Raw genomic sequence first — 22,607 nt, 5'->3', positions numbered from 1 at the left:
CCTGTTCCTGCATCTGCTGGTTCACAGCCATGATCTGTGTCTCCGTCTCCTTGACGATCTGCTCTGTGATGACCATGACCTGGTCAAGGTATCGTCTGAGGGCGTTGATCTTGTCCTGCATGTCCTGGGTCTGCTGACGGTTGAGTTGGTTGCGGTTGACCCTCAGGAAGGCTTCAGCGTCACTGATCACCTCCTGGATAGGCACACGCCGCTGCTCAAAATCATTCTTCAGGTTCTAGGGGGATCATCCACAAAAGAAGTCTTATAGTATTTGTGTACTTTATATAAAAGTATTCTTTTCTACCACACATTGTACTCATTATTCTCTATACCTCTGTCTCTCTTTTACCCCTTGAATAGCTTTCTTCATTTTGTTCACTTTCTAGAAGCTAATTTTTATAGAAATGTATGACTGATTGATAAAATTTTATTACACGATGTACATGTATGCTGGGCAGGGAACTATTAACTGCAAGGTCAGTCCAATACATAAAATATACAGTATGATAATCTTTTCTACAACAGGGTAAATCAAATTTGAAATGAATTTGATGTCCTGTCAGTCAACCAAAACAACTTACCGAGAAATCATCTTGGTGGCGTTGGAGGGACTCCAGGTCTCCAGATCCACTCTTGCTCATGTTGATCTTCTGGTCCAGTTCTTGGATCCAGTCGTGGGTCTCACCAAGACGTCCCATCAGGTCCATGTATTCACTGATGAGTTCCAGAAGCTCTGCTCTGGCCTTGAGCTTGGCCTGGAGCTCGTCGTAACGGTCGTTGGAAACGTTGAGCTCGTCCTTGATGGGCGATTCCTCTGTTATGTGCATTGGAAAGGATTCCACGTCGTGTTAATTTTTGATGATATTGAGCAAGATTTCAGTGTTTCAAGCATAACTTTAGTGATGAGTCCTCTTACATAAGGTACATAGGAATTCATCACAAGGTAAAATGCCATTCTAGTGCTATTATTATTCTATATTTTTATGTCTAGGATGCTAGACATAAACTTTTCTTTTATATTTCACATTGGAAATTCTTCACTTATTTCTGGCATCATTCAAACTTAAACTCGTCCAGGTAAAGTATCTTGTAGGTGGTTAAAGAATCACATATCGACGTAAGGTGACTACGCTACACTACATATACCAATCTCTGTTAAAACATTGTTTGTATGTACATCACTTTATAGATACAAGAAAGAGACATCATGACAAAGATATATAGAGAAAATGAGAACATACTAAGAAAGGTCCAGGACTTGACCTGATTAATGGTCCATACAGGGCAGCTAGGTAACATGAAATAAAGTAATTTACAACTTGTGAATTGCATAATCATTCCCCTTTTACGGACGAAGGACATACATTGAAAGGCAACAACTTCACAATCATTAGTTAAATGGGTGCTTTTTCATTTGAAATTGCTCAAGCTAGAATTATATTCTTGGATGAGATACAACTATTACATGAACAAGATGAGAATCTACTGACCATCAAAGAATCCACTCTGGTCCAAGGCAGCCATCTTGGGTCTAAGCCTCTCACCAGGCTTGCGTTCCTGACCTAGCGTGGTGGACCTGAGATGAGGCTCCGTTGCCGTGGAGGAGTTGGTGACCTTGATGATGCGGTCAAGGTTGTTGCCGACCTTGTTGAGGTCAGTCATGGTGGGTTTGTAATTGACCACATCCTCACGCAGAGGCTATAAATAACCAAGGAATATCGAGGATGCAATTAATAAAAGACAATCAGCTCCAAGTTAGAAGACATTTCATTGACTGTCCGCAAGAAGGCCGTAATAGCTATGTATTATCAATGGCAATAGCAGCTTTCTTGCAGGCAGCCAACGTCTTGCAATATACAGATTGCTTTATTTAACATAGTTTTGTGTTCTTCTTCCCGACTTTTATCTTTTTATAGATACAATGAATTTCCGTGCATTAATCTCTTTGTAGTAACATAATGTTAATTCTAGCATCAAATAAAATCCAATAAAAACTAATTAACCACAACTTTTAGTATACAATTACACTTTGTTGATCGATTTCCAAACATATGACACTATATTTTATACAAATTTAAAGACATACTGTACATTTTTTATACATTTTTTTAAAAAGCCAAATACATATGTAAAACTGTAACTGTTATGAACCAAACAAGCTAAATCCAAAAATAATCTTGATTCAATTGATGTAATAATTATAAGTAATTTTCTTAAATCTGATAATGTCTGGGAGATTTTTTTTTCTTCTTCTTACGTTTGTTACATGTATTTCTCTCTAAGCGCCATGAGCACCGAAAGGTGGACCACTATTATTATTACCCACCTGTACTTCTCTGAGTTGTATCTGGATGGTCTGTTTGTCCATGGAGACCGGCTGAAGCTGTTTGACTTTCCTCTCTGTAGTGTCTAGCCAGTAGTTGGTGTCCGTGCTGGCCGTGCCGTACTTCTTGGTGGCCGCCTGTCTCTCTTCCAGCTGCTGGGTTCTGTACAAAGAGAGAGGAGAGTATAATCTTACAGTATTTGGAATCCACTCTCAGTTCTAATATTACATGCACGTATCTATAAAAGTTTCTTCATCAAATGTTTTAGATGTCCATTTTTTCTGTTTATCAATGGTAATATTTCTCACTATGCTCTTTCTTTTTGACAGGTACACTGTACCAGCAATGTGCATGTAGCACTTTATAATACTATTTCAAATATCGTTTATGTAAATGTACACATATATTTACATTTAAAATTACATCATCAGTGAATAAAGAATGAAATACCTTACACTATTCATTGAGGAATCCAATTCACAAACCTACAGGTACATGTACATGTAAAATCATTCAACTGTAAAGTTCTTGAAAAGACAAGAGGCTTGTAGAAAAATACATCAGATTATTCTTTCATTGTTCTTCATTTCTGATGAAATTTAAAACCAAAAATTGAACAACTTTTAGCTGAATTAAAAGCAGTTATTTCTATATGCAATCACTCCATTTAAGGTTTTTAAAAACATGAGAGGCTCGTAGATAAATACACCAATATCAATCGCAAATATGTAAATAGGAGATAGGGATTGCAAACTTGTGATTGAATGGAGGACTTGCGATTGATTTCATTTTAGAAATTATACAAATGAAAATGGCAAAAATCAAACCTCTTTTCGATGCCATCCTCCAAGCACTCCCAGTTCCTGTTGGTGTTGTCCAGAACGGTGGAAACGAAGGATGTGTCGCTGGCCTTGGGGTGCTTCAAGAGCTCTGAGCCAAGACGACGGACCAGGTTCAGCTGCTGGGTGTGGCCCTCCATCTGGCGCTGAGAGTCCTGAAAACAAGGATCAAAAGAAAGGGATTCAAGCAGGACTGCACTACATGTAGCTAATTGCATCCTCTTTATAGCAAACAATGCCTCAGCAGTACCCGTTGGTCCCCCATGATCCCCTTTTTATTATGTTAATTGAGAGCTGATTTGAAGAGATAACCATCTGTCAGTGACCATGCAGGGAAGTCTAATCCCTCCTGGCCAAACTAGTCCAGACAGGCTTTAAAGCTAAACGGAACAATAAGTTATGGTGACGGAACTGTACTTTGTGAAAAACTGGCATCAATTGCTTCTGAAGTGTGCATCGTGCAATGGAAGGCTTGTATGGGCAACAGTAAAATGTAAGTGGACAAAATTAAGAAAAAAAACAGTCATGCTTATCAGGGTGTTCAATTCCACAAGTGGTAAATAAATACATAAACAAATGAATAAATGAATAAATGAATAATTAAATAGATAACCCAAGCTACAAAAATCTTGCTGGAAATTACATTTACTTAAAGCATTCTAGTGAACTCAATGTTTACTTTAATATCTTACTGTGCTCATTGCACATTTATATCAAATTTGTTTGGCAGACAATCAGGTACAGTGTACATGTATTTCATAGTTTTTAAATGTTCAGTCCAAGTTTGCACTGAATCAATGAAATCTTGTTCTCCTTCATCGCCAAAATTCTTTATCCTTTTGTAATCTAAAATGACTGTATTATGATGGTCAAAATAACGTTAAAAAGATTTTAAACGAACCATGAGCTTGCTGGCGACATCATTCAGGTTGCCCTGCATGAAGTTACTGCTCTCGATAGTACTGACGACGGGTAGTTCCCAGTCTTCAAGAGAATCCACCTGTTTCACAAACTCGTTCAACTTGTCCGTCAGATCAGTCAGGTATTGCCCTGTGCCCTGCAATTCAATTCATATCAATCCAGTTCATTTCAAGTTAAATCACCAATATTCAATTCAACTTGATTCAATTCAATTTAAATCAAAGTTATTGTGTTATAAGTCAGATTCATTCAAATCCAGCACATTCAATATATCTCAACTTAGTTCAATTCAATCTAATTCACTTCAATTTGATTGAATTCAAATCACTTAAAGATGAAATCTGCTCTATACTTTTCAAACTAGTTCTTTTCAATCTAACTCAGTTCCATTAAAATCAAGTTCATTTGCTTCAATTTTAATAATAAAATCATTTCAGTCTATTTCAATATGACTTGATTCAAATTTGTTCTATTTTAGTCAAATCAAATCTATTCAACTTCAAAATCAAATTTCAATTCCTTCAATTCATATTTTGCTGGTCTACTGAAAAGATACAATGCCTAAGAAATACTTTTTAGTTTATTACTCCCTTTTTTTCTCTTCCTCCTGTTTCTTATTCCCTTAATACCTGTGTATCTGAATCCACATGGGTGTGGCGTTGATTGATCTCATCAAGCCTCGACTTGATCAGTTGGGCTTTAGCTTATTAATCCCTTTTTCTCTCTTCCTCCTATTCCTTAATCCCTTACCTGTGTATCTGAATCCACATGGGTGTAGCGTTGATTGATCTCATCAAGCTTTGACTTAATCAGTTGGGCGACCTGAGGCTCGCTGTTCCTGATCAGATCCCCTGATTGCCGATTGATGGACTCCACAATGGGGCGATGGTTGTCAATGTCCGTTTGCAGGATCTGAGAATAAAAGATATCATTCAATAAATATGAAGCTCTCCTCTTTGTTTATCACATGTTGATTTTTTTTCTTCTATGTCTCATATAGTATATCAGTCTGGGGAGTGCTTGCAATCCAAAAACATTTTTGGCTTTGTCTCGACTTCATTCACAAAATCACTCACTAAACGATTAACCATTTCATGTAATGCTAAGCCACATCTACAGAAAAATTCTGCATGGTCTATTAACATACTCTGTTCAACTCCATTCCCATCACTTGCCATTCTGTGCAATCACTAGGTTAAATGGTTGCAGATGTACAATTTTAATAAATCTATAAGTAAAACTGCAGATACATCAATGAACAGAAACTCAAAATGTGTATTGATACCATCACTATTGTTTTGAAACAGAAACACAGCAGATTAAAATTGGATAATATATTAAATCAAAGTTACTCCATACCTTGTACTGTTGGTAGTGTTCCTGGAGTGGCTCCTTCTTGACCTTGACAGCAGTACCCTTGTCAAGGACATGGTAGTCCCTCTCTGCCTTGTCCAACCAGCGTAGTAGATCAGCCATGCTGTCCTGGACACTCTGCGACTGAGAGAGGGCATTCTGTAGGGTGTTGAGGCGGTCATCGATGCTGCCACGCAGACCATCGTAACTGTTGTGAACATCGGCTAAGGAAAGAAACCATGAATTGTTTGTTTAATCCAAGCTTAAATTTGCATGTAACTTGATGTGCAGAATTCAAAAATCACAGGAGCCCCAGTGGTGTTTAAAAAAAAAGAACAAATGAGGTGTATTTTTTTCAACGTCTTTCATCTCTCTAGCAAGTCAATTCAAGCCTCTCAGAAAGAGCCATTTCAATAGACATATTAGGTAAACCGACAATTTCATAAATTTGCTCTTTGTCAAGGGGCTTAAATATATGTTTTGACATGAAAGCATTAAAGCCAACAGTTCACAGAGCACAGGGGACTTCATTATGAGTAGGCGTAAGACCAATAAGAGTTCATCATACAGATCAAATGATAAGGACTAGTTTGCTGTAGTAGTGATTGAATGAGCAAGATTAAAGTCGATTTCACTTACTGGTTTTTCTCTTGATGTTGGGTTTCATCTCTGGTACGACCTCACCAAGGGCTTGGCCAGTGGTGTCCACCAGCTGAACTTCATCAGAGTGCATGATAACATCATTAGAGAAGTTCTGTAGGCAAGAAAATTTAAGTTACAATTGAATAGAGTGAAACCTGTTCATAAAGACAGCTTAAAGGAGAAAAGAAACACGATCTTTACAGGAAGGGGGTAATAATGTACAGGTTTCTTAGATACATGCTTCAATGAAAAACAATGTATCAATGGAAATGAAAAAGTGCAGAATTCAAAGACAGGTGATTTTTATATTTGGCAACTTGCTAAAGCAGACATGACTACATATTATTCAGAAATCTGAAAAAGAAACCAAAGATAAAAAAGACATCATTAAATACATTTAAGGCTTGTTCTGGTATACATCAAAAAATTCAAGGAACAACAGCGCATATCATCTGCGTAAAGCTAGCAATTCATTAGCTCTGTTAAAAAGAATGGGTCAATGTCCTTCTGGCTCACAGCAGACAATACATATTCTTATGGAAATACTGTCACTGTATGTACACACTCCATACCTTGAGGCGATCAATCTGCTTCTGAATGTCAGCCGGCTCCGCAGCAATCGGTTCCCTCACCATCTGGTCAAGGTTGGTCTTCGAGCTGGTCAACCAGCCATCGATGTAGTTAACCGCCTTGTTGTAACGCTTCTGGCGGTCAGCCACCTCGGTCATCCTGGCTAGGAAGTCAGTGGAGTCCGTCTTGAGACGGGAGTAGCGGTCATTGAGGTCGGTCAGGTTGGAGTGGATGACGTTGGAGTCTGGGTTCTCACGATATTGGCGGTTGAACTCGCGAGGTAGAACAGCAGACCTGAACTGAGACAGGTCTGTCTTGTAGTTCTGCAAAGGGAATATGATGATAAAGTGTCCTTAGGTGTTCAACCCATCCTCATACAAGTTTATCTACATTTTTTTTAATCGTTCAACTAATGATTGAATTATGCCAGAGCTCTCTTGGCAGAACTCCCCTATGGTTATTAAAGGTGCATGTAACACATTTGATTTCTACCAGTTCTTTTTTTTGGGGGTGTCACATTTTACAAGTTATCTAGAATAAATGTATATACGTTAGTATCATCTGTATAATTGTAAAGCAGAGTTACAGTACAGGAAAAAAAGGCATAATATTTTGTGATGTAAAGAGCATGTGTTGGGTACGCCTAAAAAATGTACACAACACAAGGCTCACCTTAGCATTGTCCAAGAACTTCTGTCCAGTCATGTTGATGAACTTGAGGTCACCCTTGCGGTCATTGACATCCTCAGTGAACTCCTTCTGCTCGTCCAGCTTGTGCTTGAGAGCTTCGTAGTCCTCCGGAACGTTGCGCTTGGCATTGGCCAGCTGCCTCTCTGCATCCTCAAGCCATTGCTTGAAGGTGCCGCCCTCGTTCTCATACTTGTTGAGGTCGTTGGAGGAGTAACCAATCTTGTTGTTCCTCTGGTTTGATTCCTGGTAGAAAACAAAGCAGAAGTTTGTTAACGACTATATTTGTATTTCAAGAGCACATATATAATAAAATTCTTGTACATATTGCCTCACAAATTATCTTTCTTCAATCTATAACTATTCCTAGTGATTTAAAGCCAAATCTGTACTAGTTTGGCCAGAAGGGATTAGACCACACAGCATGGTCACTGACAGTTGGTTATCTCATCAACTCAGCTCTCAATTAACATAAGAAAAAGAGGATCTTGGGGAACCAACGGGCACCGATTTGGGAAAGTTTTCTATATAGAGGGAGCAAGTAGCTACAAGTAGTACAGTGGGGCTTTAAAATATGGGTAATGAATGTTATTTCTTAAAGGACACACTTTGGATGATTTCCTGTAAAATGTCAAAGAGCTGGTGAGCCTACTAACCTTGGAGACTGTATCATAGCGGCTCTTGAGTGTGTCTGCACCCTCCTGCAGCATGGACCTGTCATTGGGACGTAGCTTGTCACCGTACTTGCCCAGGAAGGTCTGGGTGTCCTGAATGGACCTCAGGATGGGTACTTGGTGAGCAGTGATGTCAGAGTTTAAAGCCTGTAAAAAATTAAACAAGCAAAAAAGATGAAGTGACTCATGCTGCACAACAGCTTTACATAAAGTGTACAAGTAAATAAATTGTGAGCATTAACAGTGCAAGTCATCACTTTCCTAAACTTAGAAATGAAAATATTTTGCAGGAATATCTTGTTAAAATAACATGAATCACTGGAAAAATGTAACAGAGCCGGTTAAAAAATATACAAATTCATTTGATTTGTCAGGACTACATATTCATGGTTCAAGAAGATAACTGTATTCTGGGAAACACGCTCACATCATGTCACTCACACTATCGTGTTTGCATGTACATGCTTTGGCATGACACTTTCGCACTGTGCAGATTATGTAATAGTTGTATATGTATACATGCTGGAATCCTCTTGGCCATTGCTTGTATCTTACAAGAGCAAGGCTATTATTTGTGTGGACATGTCTCCCTTTGACATAAGTTTATCAAACATGTTTCATAACCATCCCCAGCAATTCATTTTCAAATATATATCTTCCACACTTAACTTTAACCTTAACTTCTCACAATCACACGTACCAGTAACGAGACTTTTAAAAAATGGGAAAATTTCTTACTTGATGCTGTGTCTCTTGCTGCTGTAGAGGCCTGATCTCCTCATTGAGAGGTTGTTCTGATCCAAGTTGCTTCTCAGCATTGTCGATCAGGTCCGACCCTGTAGTCAGATCAGCTGAGAGACTCTCTACCATCGATCGGATCATAGCCTGTAGAAAAGGGATAGTGAATATGATTTAATACAGACACAAATGATTACCAAGATTTCTCCTGGATCAGGATTCCCCCAATATCTTAAAAAAGCATATTATGTAGTTATCCCAGTATCACTTGATTCAAATACACTATAATAAAGATAGAGGGCCATTTATACATACATGTACATGTTCATGTATTTAAAACTCAATTTCGAAGTACAATAGTATAACAGAATGTGTAACTCAACTCTGTAAAAGTTAAAAGGATTTAACCATCATGTCGATACATATGAATAGTTTTAGATCTTCCAGTGATCAAAAAACTGGCAATTAAGTTGCCAGTAAATGTTGAGGAAGGTGTCTGAAGTGTAGACATAGAAACTTTCAAAGGTACATATCATTTGGATGTATCAAAGAACAAATTCCCAACCATTGTCCCCCTAAAATTGCACAATACAAGATACAAGATACAAGATATTTTATTTGGTCTTGGCAAACAAGTTACAGGTCTACTTATAAATTTGTTTTCCACTGGCGTTACAGTAATATTCAAGAAAATACATAATTACAAGAAATAAATACATCACGTTTATAGAATGAAATAGATGAAATGAGGAACAAATACATGCAAAAGCGACAAAAATGGTCATTGGTACTTCAAATCATGAGTTTCAAAAATAAGCCTTGTTCATTGGTATTTCAAGTCATAACAGTTTCAGTATTCAAATCAAATGTACTCACACTCTCTTCCTGTTCAGCCCTCAGTCTCCTCAGCTTCTCCTCCGCGTCCGTCAAGTCACGTCTAGACTTCAGCTGGAGATCATCGTAGCGGGTACGCAGGGTGTCTGAGAGGTCAGAGAGCTGGTTCTGCTGGTCGCGTGAGAGACGGGTAGCATTGTCACGGTTGAAGGTGTCTATCTTGGATGATGTCTCGGTCACTGGCTGACCGTGCCTCTGGATATCTTCAGAGATTTGCTGAAATCAATGTGGTAGAGGATTGTCAAAATGCAATTCATTTGAAAATGATCCATCAAAATTTAAATAAATCATCAATGGATTGTTCATAACATGTTGAATACTACATGTAAGCCTACAGCCATTGAAAGCTTCACCATGCAAACCTTTGGTAACACATAATCATTTATTTATTTGATAGTAATTGGAGATAAACAATCATGTACCGGTAAGTTACTCTTGTTGCATTAACCAGGAATTTGTTTATTGGTCACTTTCCTTGAAGAAGAAAAAAAAATCAAAAACATTCAGAAAAAGCACTTTATAAGTCCTACTACTAATACCAAAGTAGGCAGGTACTGCACATGTACACTGTGGCTTTCACATGATCCAATAGTTTGTCCATGCTACTGGAGTCAGTAGTAGGATTCTGCATACGTCCATTACTTTTCTACAGTTTTGCTTTTGATGAATGACTTCTCAATTCACCTGATAGTTCTTGATCTCCTTCTGCAGCGTATCGATATCATCACTGTTTGGGACCTCCCTCTCGAGCCTGCTGTCTGTGGTCATCTCCCAATCCACTAGCTTGCTGCCGTCGTCGTTGAGCGCCATCAGACGTCGCATCAGCTCCAGGTCATCCAGACGACCTCCAAGATTCTTGAAGAGGGTGTCGTAGCGGGTGTTGTGGGTGGTGATCTCTTGGGAGATGGCAGACTCTGTAATCGATGCATTGAGTTACAAGGAAGATACATTGAGTGAAATCCGCCTATGAAGGCTAACTGAGGGAAACATAACTAGGGAGAAAATCTCAGCAGTCAATATCCTACACTAGGGGAATTCCTACCTTCAACCCTGGACCATCCACTACACTATGAGTTTTTCCTTACTCTCAATTTTATCCCCTAGATCACAACTGCCTCCCTAACTCTACACGTACATGTACATGCACATCGTGTTACTAGAGAAAATGTCATAACAGCAGCCACTAACGACTGGTTGGCTTTCTAGACAAGTTTTTCAACACATATATGTATTTTGTCTCTGGGAAAGATTATATACATTGTTTTTTTTACAAGAGTAGACAGGCGGCTATTAGAGAAATAGAGAGAAGCAGGGAGAGGTGGCCTGCAACATAGGTTTGACTGTAATCTTTATAACATGCTGTACTTTGGCCTAAAGGACATGTTAGATCATGGTATCACAACGCTCTAACAAGAATTTTGCTTTTTCAACTAAATAGAATTTCCTGAATCGTTTACTGCCTCATACAAAAGAAAAAGACAACTAAGACCAACCTTGAGGCTCTGTGAAGCTGCGTTGGACCTCTTCGATGGTGCGAGCCTTCTTCTCCGTGGAGACGATAGGTGGCATGCTGTACTCCTTGGAGCGTTGCACGGTGTACGCAATAGGCTTCTCTATTTCCCTCTGGAGTTGACCCAGGGTCTGACCAACCTGTTTGACCTCGTCCATGCGCTTCACCGCATGGTCGACCTCAGTGTGTAGGGGCTGCAGAGAACAGTATTTGGGATAGTGCTTTGACCTTGTTATGGTTCAAACTCAGATTCGTTCAGGCGTAATAATGTAAAGCACCTCATAAAACCACTCAGCTAAAGAAAGCCATTTTACATGTACATGTGTGAAAGGTGAGTAAGAAATTTTAGGAAACAAAGTTCAAACCACTGTTCGATTTTTGCATTGTTCATGCTGATGCAAATATTGTTCCATAATATCTTCTGTATTAAATAACTTCAGACTACGAATTTCTCAAAGTTCTGTAGAGCACTATTCATTTCTAATATTATTAACAAGAATTAACATGAAAGTGTAGAGCTTACAGCACAACTCAAAGTTATGGACTATTTACCGTGATTTCAGTGACCTGGCGTTCAAGGGATGGCTTATCCTTGACACCAGAGGGCAGGCTCTCATACTTGCGCTCCACAGTGTTCATCCAGGTCTCAAACTCAGAGTTGATGTTGCTGTAACGATCCTGAGCCCCTTGAAGTTCCTGGGCCTGTGTTCTCCTGTTACACACAAAGAGGCAAGAAGAATGGAAGATTAATTCACTCATGTTTAATCAGGAAATATCTTCAAATCTAGCATCTCTTTTGGGGGAATTTTAAACACACAAGTACATGTACGGTAAACCCAATAGTGTATCTAGTATTGTAGATGTCATCGAGTATGTTAGAAGACTGATAAGTACATGAAAAGTAACTGAATAGTGTACCTGGTATTGTAGATGTCATTGAGTGTGTTCCAGTTCTGGTCTGATGTCTTGGTAAGTGAAGTGACATGGGTAGCGTCCTTCACGTTGGGGCTGCTCTTGACATCTTCTGACAGCGTCTTCATCATCTTCAGTTTAGGGAAGTGCTGGTCCATCTGCTGCTTGGTGGACTACAAGGTGAGAGAGGGAAGGCACAATATTAAACATCATTATTCTCACAGCTAGCACAGAGTTGTCAAATTTTATGAAGTAAAACTTAGATATCTCACCATTCCATTCTTCCTTTCCTTTGCCACGATTTCCTGGGGGAACTTAAGGGTGAAATGCTTGCCCATTATGGCATAAAGATAACAAATAATCTCCAAAATACAATGTCCATTATAATATTGGAAGTAATTGCATGATGAAAAAAAACCTGTTTGCATCAGTGTAGCCGCATATCACATACTTCATATCTCTCCAGATAAAAATCAAGCTTATGAAAAATATCTTCTTGTAAAATCTAATGGCCAATTGCTACTACTGCAATCATGAAGATACATGTCCATGTCATGTACATGTACATGTAAGAGTGATTTTAAAAAAAACATAATAATGAAGTTTGCTTACATCAAGTTCCCTGTTGATAGTCTTTGTCTCCTGTCTCATGAACTGTGGTGAGCTGAGCTTCTCAACGGTCGGCAGAACAAAGTCATCAAAGTCATCCACAAGATCCTCAACGTTAGTCACCGTCTCGTACGTGGTGTTCACAGTCGTTGAGTAGGTGTCGTTGCGTTGATGCAGGTCACCATAGCGACGGTTGACGTTGTCCATCTTTGTCTGGACGTTGCGAGCCATCTCTGGTTCCGACTCACGGATGAGTGACTTGGAGACCTTGTTGATGTTCTCCACGGTAGGCTTGATAGTCTGCATGTCACTGCTGAAGGTCTGAAGGAACAAAGAGGCAAGGAAAGACGATGTTCATATTAAATCAATCTCATTTTTATCTCAATACAAAACATTTGTTATGGTAAACTGGAATGAGACAAGAAAGCTCCATTTATGTGCAATAAAATTCAATGACCAAGGTACAAACAAATCGTTAATCTTATAAGCAACGATTTTTCTTCCATTAGTTATTTGAATTGTTGCTTTTCAAATATACTTTCTCTGTAGGTATCAATATTTCATTCACAATTATTTTCACAATGGCCATCCAAAATGACATCAATTACAAAGATTCTCCACTATTTTCTTTTAATTTAAAAGAACAATAATTTTCCTATCACAATGGCACAGATATTGAATCACAATAGTATGTTAAGAAACATTTCCTACAATCAAAGAAAAGTGTAAACCGTTTGTTACCTTGGTGTTGGTGACACACTCTTGGAGAGGTTCCACCCTAGCGATGAGAGGAGAGCTCTCCATCTGTGTCATAGTACGCTCATGGGTCTCAAGCCACTGGTTCAAGGAGAAGATGTTTTCCTCGTAGTCTTGGCACTGAGCCAAGGCGTTGCTAAGGATGTTCAGACGGGTCATGTACTGCCCAAGGAGGCCATTGTACTTCTCATCTATGGTGTCTGTAAAGTGTAAAGGAAATGGTTTACTATCGTATTAAAATCAAAATTATTTATACACACAAGTACATGTACATGTACAATGTATATTATATCACAGGCATTATACACATCTATCAATGTAATGAACCTTTGAGCTTGTCTTGGCACAAAATCAGTGCCAAGTACAATGTACATTTACATGCATGTACTTCTCAACTATAGAGTTTTTTTCAGAAAGAAACATAATTATGGTCTATAATATGAATTCCTTGAGGCTTTTTGCAATAAATTCTCAGGGATAATAAAACAAGCACTACATGAACATGTATGTGTATATATATATATATATATATAAAATATATATAATATATGAAATGAAATAAAATTCAATAAAAAATCTTCTATGAATTACATATCTTTGAATGATAATTTACATTGATAAAGACTACTTTAAGTTTTTCGTATAAATACACTCACATTCAAATTCACATATGTCTTCAATATAAAAGAACTTATTTCAAGGATTCTTACTGGTTGTTCTTTCTACACCTGGCTTCAGCTCTGGATGAGCTTCATAGAGGTCACACCCTGTGTCCTTGACCTTCTCAATGTCATGGCCATGTCGCACAACCTCTTCATAGAACATCTGTAAATTGTTTGAGAAAAAAATAACGGATAAGGGAGACTGGATACGGTGTTGTTTTGATCTATTTACAATTAAAATCTTATTGAATTTGGAAATATTCACATTTCCTTCAAGTTAATTGCAGATGAACTCACCTCCCCCCCCCCCCCCCTCACGAAAGGATATTCAACAAATAATCTCATTTAAGAATGGTACAAAACCTTTGTTCATTCAAATATTCAAATTCAAATTCAGATAAATGATTTGTATGCAATCATTTCAAGATAATTTGTCTAATGTATATATGCCAAGTGACAATTTGTTTTTCTTCTTGTCCTTTTATGTTATATTGGTACAAAGCGATGAAGATGGCAACTTCTACAGAATAACGCTTCATCTACCGAATTAGGGTGCTTCCTCCAAAAATGATGCACATTTCATTGATATTACAGCCATGAACTGCCAATCATGAAAAGAAATATGCTTAATTCAATTCAAGAAATTCTAGTGGATGATAAACTAAGAATTTGTTGTCATCCATACCTGGACTCGATCAATCTGCTTCTTGATGAACTCTGGTTCGGCTCCAACAGGTTCCTTCATGAGACGGCCCTGTGTGTCATAGGCTTCCTGCAGCCATGTCTCTACACCATCCACAGACACCTTGTAGCGCGTCAACCGCTCCAGTAGATCACTCAAGGTGTTGTACTGTCCATCGCACGAATTGAAGAGGTGCTCGTACCTCTGGTTGAGGTCGGTCAGCTTGCTGCCGATCATGTTCTGGTCAGGGTTCTCGCGGAACTGGCGATTGAACTGAGGGGGCATGACGTTGTTGCGGAAGTCGGTGAGGTTGCGCTTGTAGTTGTCAGCGCCCTTCATGAACTTCTGGCCAGAGATGTTGTTGACTCGAAGGTCACCTTTGTGAGCCAGGATGTCATTGTTGAAGCTCTTCAGATCTTGGACCTACAATGATGTAAGAAGAAGTTCAGAAACATCCATAACTAAGAGTTTTATTATTACATGTACATTAGATACACCATACTGTATACATCTACAGTTAATTTCTGTAATACAAGTACCCTATTTAATTCACGAATGACACGGATCGCAAAACTTTTTCTGCATTGACTGTGTGTATGACTGTATTTTGGGCACTTTTCTGTGTCCCTTCGGAGGCTTTTATAGACAGGTTTGATTGTAAGCTTATATATGTATTTCAAGAGAATACTAGGATGTATCGCAGTTTGATGATATTGAACGAACCTGTTTCTGCAGTGACTGCGTGTCTGAGCCAAAGCTCTCAAAGAACTGCCTGGCATCCCTCTCCGCGGTCTGGATCCACTTCTCAAACTCGGTCATGTCCGGCTCCAGGTGCTCCAACTCGTCCTCCTCCACGTTGAGCTGCTTGGCCCTGGTCTCGGCCTCCCTCTGGACCACCTCATAGCGGGTCCTCAAAGAGTTCTGGCCCTCCTGGAGCTTGTTGCGGATCTCCGGGCTGAGCTGGGTGCCCCTCCGCTCCAGGAAGGAATCCGTGTTGTGTACGGCCAGCAGGACAGGTTGCTGGTGGGCCAGGATATCCTCATAGATGGCCTGACAAGAAATGGACAAAAAAGAAAATAAGATGTGAATTACAATGTTTGCACTACACTTTTAGGAAGTACATGCATATATAGGCTTCATGGGTTTGAATAGAGAGATGAATATAGCCATCGAAGTGTAAGTGAAAGACATCAAGTTTAGTTTTATCCTTGCTTTAAGAAGATGGAAAAAACACATTTATTCAATGTATTACAATGCCTCGAATCTGCAGCTTTAAATGTACAGATAAATATCTACTGTATCCATATATATAACATGACCATTACAGAATTCAAATGATCTATGTCAAAATTGTCTACACGTATTCAAATTATAACCTAAAATAGCCTTGGCATTTGGACATACCTTGTGGTTCTGTATCTGCTGGCCGAGTGGCTTGCACTGTTCCATGATTGGCTGCTCATTGCCAAGGTTACGCTCAGCCACTGTGATCCAGTCCAGGAGCTCAACCAACGCGTCAACGCGACGCTTGGTCTCTTGCTCAAGATTTGTCTGCGGGGAAGCAGAAATAAATAAAGAAATTTTATATATATATCAATACAGGTCAATAGGAGAAATAGCAGTAGAATCCTGAAGTCACAGTCAATTTTAAGATCAAGATCTACTATTCTGCATCTTTTGATACAAGGAAAACAAAGTGAGACTATATTCAATATGTTTCATGCCAAATGTCTTTTCGCTACTAAAACTGTTCATGAGCTTTAAAATAAGCCTACACCTAAACAAAACCTAGATGTAAAACCTAGCAACACCCCAAGCCCAAAATCTAAATCTTAAATCACAAAATAGCAGAGAGAATGTCGCCAGAGTATGTGTAGGAACACTAGATGGTGGAGGCACGATGGCTCAGTGGTAGAGCAGTAGTCTCGTAAGCTCGAGGTCCTGGTTCGATAAACCAAGTTGATGCGCTAGTGCCCTTTGGTAAGGCATTAATCCTCATTACCAAGTCCCTCGGAGCAGTCAGGTGAAACAAACAAACCAGATGGGCTGAAAAGCTTTGCAGTCAAAATTATCTAAGAGTTCTTGTAGCCAAAGTATTCCAGGGGGGTGTTTCACAAAGATCCTCAGTTGAACTTATCTCTAAGTTGGACTTAATAATTATTGAAAGCTGTTACCATCTGTAAAAATATTTTTTTAAAGTTATTTTTAAGGCATAAAATGTTGATTCAAATCATTCATATTTTCTATTATCAAGGATACATGTACTTCATGTTCTTGATGGGGAATTAATAAAAAGTCTAAAATACTTCATTTTTTGCTTTTTAATATATTTGATTTTAAGGCTTCGAATGGCTGTCGATAATTTTTAAGTCTAACTCAGAGTTAATTTAGACTTAGGATCTTTGTGAAACACCCCCTAGATTGCACATTGGTTACCTTGTCACGGTTGTCCAGCTCCAGTTGATTGAGCATATCCCTGAGCTTAGCCAGCTTCTCATGGGAGAGTCCAGTCAGGGTGTCGTAGTACTCCCTCAGCTCCTCAATGCGCTTCTGCATCTCCTCCACCTGAGGCTTGGTGAGCTTGGTCCGGTGGTCATGGAGGAAGTGCTCTGCGTTCTGGATGACCTCCACGGTGTGGGATCTCCTGTTCATCAGCTCCTCATGGAGACGCTGTACAGTGCAAGGGGGAGAAAATTATCCTTTAGCTGGATGCCACAAAAGTAAACACATTTTTAATGTCTGTGAAACTTGAAAGTTTAGTTAAGATCTCTAGCTTGTCTGCATAGTATTTCAAGAAATAAATAATCATTGTATGAACACAACAAGTTTTTATATACCTCATTGTGCACGTACAATTACATCTACTGTTTGAAAATATTGTGCAATGAATTTACAACACTGCAATGCTATTTTGAAGACATAATTTCAATTAGTATTGAATACATGTATAAAGAGAGAAATCTAAGGTTCAAAACATTAGTTTGAATTAAGGCCAAAAAAAGGTAATCATTCATCTAAAATAGGATTATAGAGATCTGATCTAACCTTGTGGTCAGCAATGAGGTTCTGAAGCGACGCCACATCAGTGATGTTTGGGATAGGTTCCTTAAGACGGGCCTTGATTGGACGACTCCAGTCCAGAAGGCCTTGTAGGTCTTTGTTGCGCTCTTCATACTGGCGAATGACCTCGTACATGTCTGTGATGTTGTCCTCGCGCAGCTGGACGTTCTTGCTGAGAGAGTCGTAGCGGTTGCGGAGGTTGCGCACCTCTCGCATCACCTCCGTGTCTGGAGATTGAAAAGATAACAACATGACATCAGTTGACTTGTATACACATTATAGAGACAAGGTCATGGGTCAAGTGTTACACATATATGCTTCACATACACAATGGTCTCTGGTTTAAAATCCTCAGCCCATGTGTTAAGTGTACTTGCTAAATAAATATCCCAGACAAAAATATACATACATCTACTTGACAAATAGGAGTCAATAAAATTTTGACCAAATTGAGACCTACACATACTTTGCATGATCTATGACGAAAACAACAAAGACTTATGCATACATTTTCTAGAAGGTCACCAATTAGCATATGTTTTTATTTCATAAAGTCCTTGCCATTAACCAGGTATAATACAAGAATGGTGTCCGTGACTTAGCTGCTGATAAAGATTCACGCTTCTTGCTCTACAGAAAGTAGGGTATTTTGCTTGATGAATAAAATCTTCTTACAGCACATATGATTGGTTTACATTGCCAGTCAAGTAACCTGTAACCTGTACATAGGAAAGTCATTGAGAAGACTAGAGTGTACAAGTTTCTATACCTTCTGAGACTTGGAAGTTCTGTTGGATCTCTACAACGCGACGTTCTGTGCGTGCCACCTGACCTCCTGCTACCTGAGTAGAGCGCCTCCTGTTGGTGACCACCGTCTCAGCAGCCTGGATGAGAGCGTCAAGGGTCTTGCCGAGCTCGTAGGTCTGGTCAACCTTGGGCTTGAAGCTGGTCACCTCACGATTCAGAGGCTAGGGATTTAATTGAGATAAAATGATTGGAAGAAGGTTCAAGCCAGAGCATCAGCACAATCAGTTGTTCACTGGGAACTAAATCTCTGGGCTGCCAACTCATTTGCAGTAAATTTAGAGATAATATTCAGCAAGTGGAAGCGTCATGGTGTAGTGTTTCTGACTCAAGTCTTTCAATCATAAGGTCGTGAGTTTGAAACCCACTCCAGGATATTAATTTCCTTCAGCAAGGAATTCATCCACATAGTGACTCCACCCAGGTGAACCAAATGGGGATCTGGTAGGAATCTATTCCTTGAAACGCAGAGCACGTGACAGCTGCTCTACTAAAGCCAGGGTAATTATGCCGCATTAATGTAGAGCGCTCAGAGACTTCTGATAAGGTAAGTGTTAGGCGCTTTATAAGCAAATATAATTATAATTACCTTCATCTGTTCCAGTTGATTCTTGAGTTCATTGAGGGACCTAGCAATGTCTGGTAGGTGTTCATACTTGTCTTCTGTAGAGTCTAACCACATTTGGACCACCTTGACAGCATTGCGGTACTTGTCGTTGACATCCTTTCTCTCCTTGAGATAGGTGTTCCTGATAAGGAGAATAAATGTTCTCATAATTACAACAGTATTCAATATATCTACCATATATATTGTTAGATTATTTCTCGATAATTAATCATAGAATGAATATGCCCAGTTTTGCCAATGGCTGCAATGTATTTTGTATTTATTAGAGACAACAATTAAACTAAATTGAACTGAATCTCTATCTAACAAGAAGCAGGGAAAACTGAAGTTTGCATAATCAAAATTTGAACAAATCTGGGGAAACCATCCCAATTTATATTTTGGGCCTTCAACATGGAATCATCTGTCAGCAGATGTGAAAAGAATTAACTGAAGGTGAGTCTATAGTAGACAATTGAGAAAGGTCTTCCTCCATCAGTAAATTCCTACTCAAATCAAAATCAAGCTTTGATTTAATAAAATTGAAATTAAAATAATATATTCTACCTTCAATAAAAATTATAAAGGGTTAATATGAAGTACAATGTATAGATGTTGTTTCTAGATGTTTCTTTATAAATGTGTGTTATGTCACATCCACAATTATGGTTCAATTCTAAATTCCTAATTAAACTTCAAGCATAACTAAACATGTCTTACAGCCTTGTGAGGGCCTCCTCCATGGTTTGCCAGTTACGATCAAAACTACGCATGAGATCTGTGACAAAGGTCGCATCACGAGTGCGCTTGTGTCGGATCAGCTCGTCAGCGACTCGCTTGATGCGCTTGTACTCTGGTGTGTGATCATCTACCTCACGTGCAATCCTCTGAAAGTTTTTAAAAAGTCAAAGAAAGTTCAAGATTAGGCATGTCTGAAGAAAGTGTCCATACGACTCTTCTACAAATTGATAAAAATAATAGTTTTTCCATTCACATACTTTTGATGTACTCCAAAATCAATAATTGTAATCAGCATAAAAAAAACATATAATATTTCTAACAGACTGAATGGATTTACTTCTACTTTTGAAATTGGCATTACCAATAATGCTCTTGGCCTGCTAAATGCTTCAAATAAAATGTATTACAATTGAAACTATTCAATTCAATATAAATACTATATACTTGAGAGGTTTTATTGCATACAGCATGTGTATGTTCTTAATGAAAAGGGGAAAAAATCCACTACGATATATCAACGATACATGTACATGTGTGGCTATTGTTGCAAAATGACTGATGTCAATATTTAGCATCCAGATCCATGCAAGAACAAATCATAATATATTACAATCTATACATCTTCGGGTAATATCTTGTCTCTTTGAAGTAGACAGAAGTCTTGTAACCTACAACAGTGCCTTACCTTGGTGACTTTCTCAATATCGGGTATCTCCTGTTTCTTGAGTTCCCTAGATTCCAGGACATCCAAGGTCGGGAACACCCAATCCTCCAGATTATCCACATCCTCGCATAGCTTGCCTAGGGTATCTAGCATGCCATGCAGATCCTCGTTGTACTGACCGGACGTCGTGACGAGGGCATCATAGCGACGGTTGAGGTTGTCGATGTTGTTGCGCATCTGTCGTGCGGTGGCTGGGTTGCCAGTCTGGGCCAGCTTGTTAGCCTTGTCCTGGAGCGCCTCCATGGTGGGGCGTCTGCTCTGGAGCTCTTGGTCAATCAGCTGGAAGAGGTGTATGGTGTTGGTATTAGTACATACATGTAGGCATGGTACAACTCATGCACTGTCTTCTTAATACTTCTTAAATCCTGTTTAACACCTGAAAACTATTTAATTCAATAGGAATTGCATTTATATATATATATATTTTGTGTATTTGAAAAACAAATTTCCTCCTTCCCTTTTTCAACAATAAAAAATGTGTTCCCTTAAATATTTTCTTCGTATTTGGTTCGTAACTAAATTGTAATATCTTTATCTCTCTCTCTTTATAATTTGTTATTCCTATCTCTGTCACGTGATGTTCTGCATCTCTCTCTCTCTCTCTCTCTCTCTTACCGTGATGTTCTGCATCTCTCTCTCTCTCTCTCTCTCTCACCGTGATGTTCTGCATCTCTTTTTTTTTCTCTCTCTCTCTCTCTCTCTCTCACCTTGACATTCTGCATCTCTTCCAAGATAGGTTCCTTCTTGACCGTGACCTTTGCCCCATCGAGTCGTCCGACCCTCCTCTCTAGGTCATCTAACCAGCTAAGGGTCGTATCCATGCCATCCTGAAGACCCTGCATGTCAGCGAGGGCGTTCTGGAGGTCATTGTCCTTGCGGGCGAGGTTGGTGTTCACCGTGTCATACTTGTTGATGATCTCGTCTGCGAAGAGTTGAGGGTAGGAAATAAGGATTACCATTGTTATCGTCATGGCCATTATTATAATCATTAGCTGCGTCATTGTCATAGTATCATCACCATTACCCCCATCATAATCATCATTATCATAATTGACATCATCATCATCATCATCATCATCATTTTCCTCCTCTTAATCCTCATCACTATCATCATCATTATAGTCATCATTACATCTATCCTCTTCTTCACCCTCATTATCCTCATATTCACTATGTCCATCAACATCATCACTATCATCTTTATCATCGTTCCAATCATTATCATCATCATTATCATCGTTGTCATAATCATAGTCTTCAGCGTTATCATCTCCTTCATCACATGTTACATTATACATGTACCAAGTTATGGTCTTCATTGCAACACTGATAACCCCAACTCAAATCCACATCTGATGGGACCATACAAGTAATGACTTACTGACAGCCTTGTCGATGGTTGGTTTGAGGTCAGATTGCGCTTCCGCTAGCTCATTACCAGCCGCCTTCACTTTCTCTACATCCTTCAGATGGCGTGCAACATCATCATGAACAACCTAATCAACAAAAATATTTACATACATTACAAGATGATACTTGAATTGGAGACTGTACAAACCTAGAGTAAATTCTCAGATAATACACATGCATGAAATAATGCTTGTTGCATTTCTTGACATGATGTTTGTTTTAACAAGGTTGCAATAGAAGTGCATGTAGTTCATGAAGCGTCTGCATCTATCTTCCTCTTTTCATCTCTTTCTTCCTATTCTTCGTTTTTTATTCTATCCTTGGTTAAATCTCTTTCATGCTCCTCCCTTGCATCATACCCCCTCCCCTTTCATCCTACCCCCTCCCCTTCCCGATCTCCTATCTCTACTCATTAATCCCTCTAAACTCTCTATCTCTTCTCTTCTCTTTTGAAGTCTCACTTGACTTGACCAATCTGCTCCTGGGTC

At 39.0% G+C, this 22,607-nt stretch overlaps 1 protein-coding gene across 1 annotated transcript in view; it reads right to left on the bottom strand.

The window, feature by feature from the left end:
- The window catches only part of LOC582631, a 155,724-nt gene that overhangs the window by 79,419 nt on the left and 53,698 nt on the right, over nucleotides 1-22,607 (bottom strand). The window contains exons 54-85 of the mRNA XM_030983831.1: nucleotides 22,091-22,205; nucleotides 21,417-21,631; nucleotides 20,671-20,988; nucleotides 19,965-20,131; nucleotides 19,227-19,386; nucleotides 18,603-18,801; nucleotides 17,819-18,060; nucleotides 17,210-17,443; nucleotides 16,178-16,324; nucleotides 15,497-15,823; nucleotides 14,777-15,196; nucleotides 14,140-14,254; nucleotides 13,415-13,629; nucleotides 12,677-12,994; nucleotides 12,071-12,237; nucleotides 11,705-11,864; nucleotides 11,136-11,346; nucleotides 10,327-10,556; nucleotides 9,625-9,858; nucleotides 8,749-8,895; nucleotides 7,993-8,157; nucleotides 7,322-7,582; nucleotides 6,652-6,972; nucleotides 6,077-6,191; nucleotides 5,444-5,661; nucleotides 4,835-4,996; nucleotides 4,065-4,220; nucleotides 3,152-3,318; nucleotides 2,327-2,486; nucleotides 1,491-1,698; nucleotides 582-814; nucleotides 2-235 (exon numbers count right to left, since the gene is read on the bottom strand). Coding sequence (XP_030839691.1) covers nucleotides 2-235; nucleotides 582-814; nucleotides 1,491-1,698; nucleotides 2,327-2,486; nucleotides 3,152-3,318; nucleotides 4,065-4,220; nucleotides 4,835-4,996; nucleotides 5,444-5,661; nucleotides 6,077-6,191; nucleotides 6,652-6,972; nucleotides 7,322-7,582; nucleotides 7,993-8,157; nucleotides 8,749-8,895; nucleotides 9,625-9,858; nucleotides 10,327-10,556; nucleotides 11,136-11,346; nucleotides 11,705-11,864; nucleotides 12,071-12,237; nucleotides 12,677-12,994; nucleotides 13,415-13,629; nucleotides 14,140-14,254; nucleotides 14,777-15,196; nucleotides 15,497-15,823; nucleotides 16,178-16,324; nucleotides 17,210-17,443; nucleotides 17,819-18,060; nucleotides 18,603-18,801; nucleotides 19,227-19,386; nucleotides 19,965-20,131; nucleotides 20,671-20,988; nucleotides 21,417-21,631; nucleotides 22,091-22,205 — 6,741 coding nt within the window. The remainder of the gene's footprint in view (nucleotide 1; nucleotides 236-581; nucleotides 815-1,490; nucleotides 1,699-2,326; nucleotides 2,487-3,151; nucleotides 3,319-4,064; nucleotides 4,221-4,834; nucleotides 4,997-5,443; nucleotides 5,662-6,076; nucleotides 6,192-6,651; nucleotides 6,973-7,321; nucleotides 7,583-7,992; nucleotides 8,158-8,748; nucleotides 8,896-9,624; nucleotides 9,859-10,326; nucleotides 10,557-11,135; nucleotides 11,347-11,704; nucleotides 11,865-12,070; nucleotides 12,238-12,676; nucleotides 12,995-13,414; nucleotides 13,630-14,139; nucleotides 14,255-14,776; nucleotides 15,197-15,496; nucleotides 15,824-16,177; nucleotides 16,325-17,209; nucleotides 17,444-17,818; nucleotides 18,061-18,602; nucleotides 18,802-19,226; nucleotides 19,387-19,964; nucleotides 20,132-20,670; nucleotides 20,989-21,416; nucleotides 21,632-22,090; nucleotides 22,206-22,607) is intronic.

This window comes from Strongylocentrotus purpuratus, unplaced genomic scaffold, assembly GCF_000002235.5.
Source record: "Strongylocentrotus purpuratus isolate Spur 01 unplaced genomic scaffold, Spur_5.0 spur5_scaffold_13, whole genome shotgun sequence".
Taxonomy (NCBI): domain Eukaryota; kingdom Metazoa; phylum Echinodermata; class Echinoidea; order Camarodonta; family Strongylocentrotidae; genus Strongylocentrotus; species Strongylocentrotus purpuratus.
This window is presented reverse-complemented; position numbering and strand designations above follow the sequence as displayed.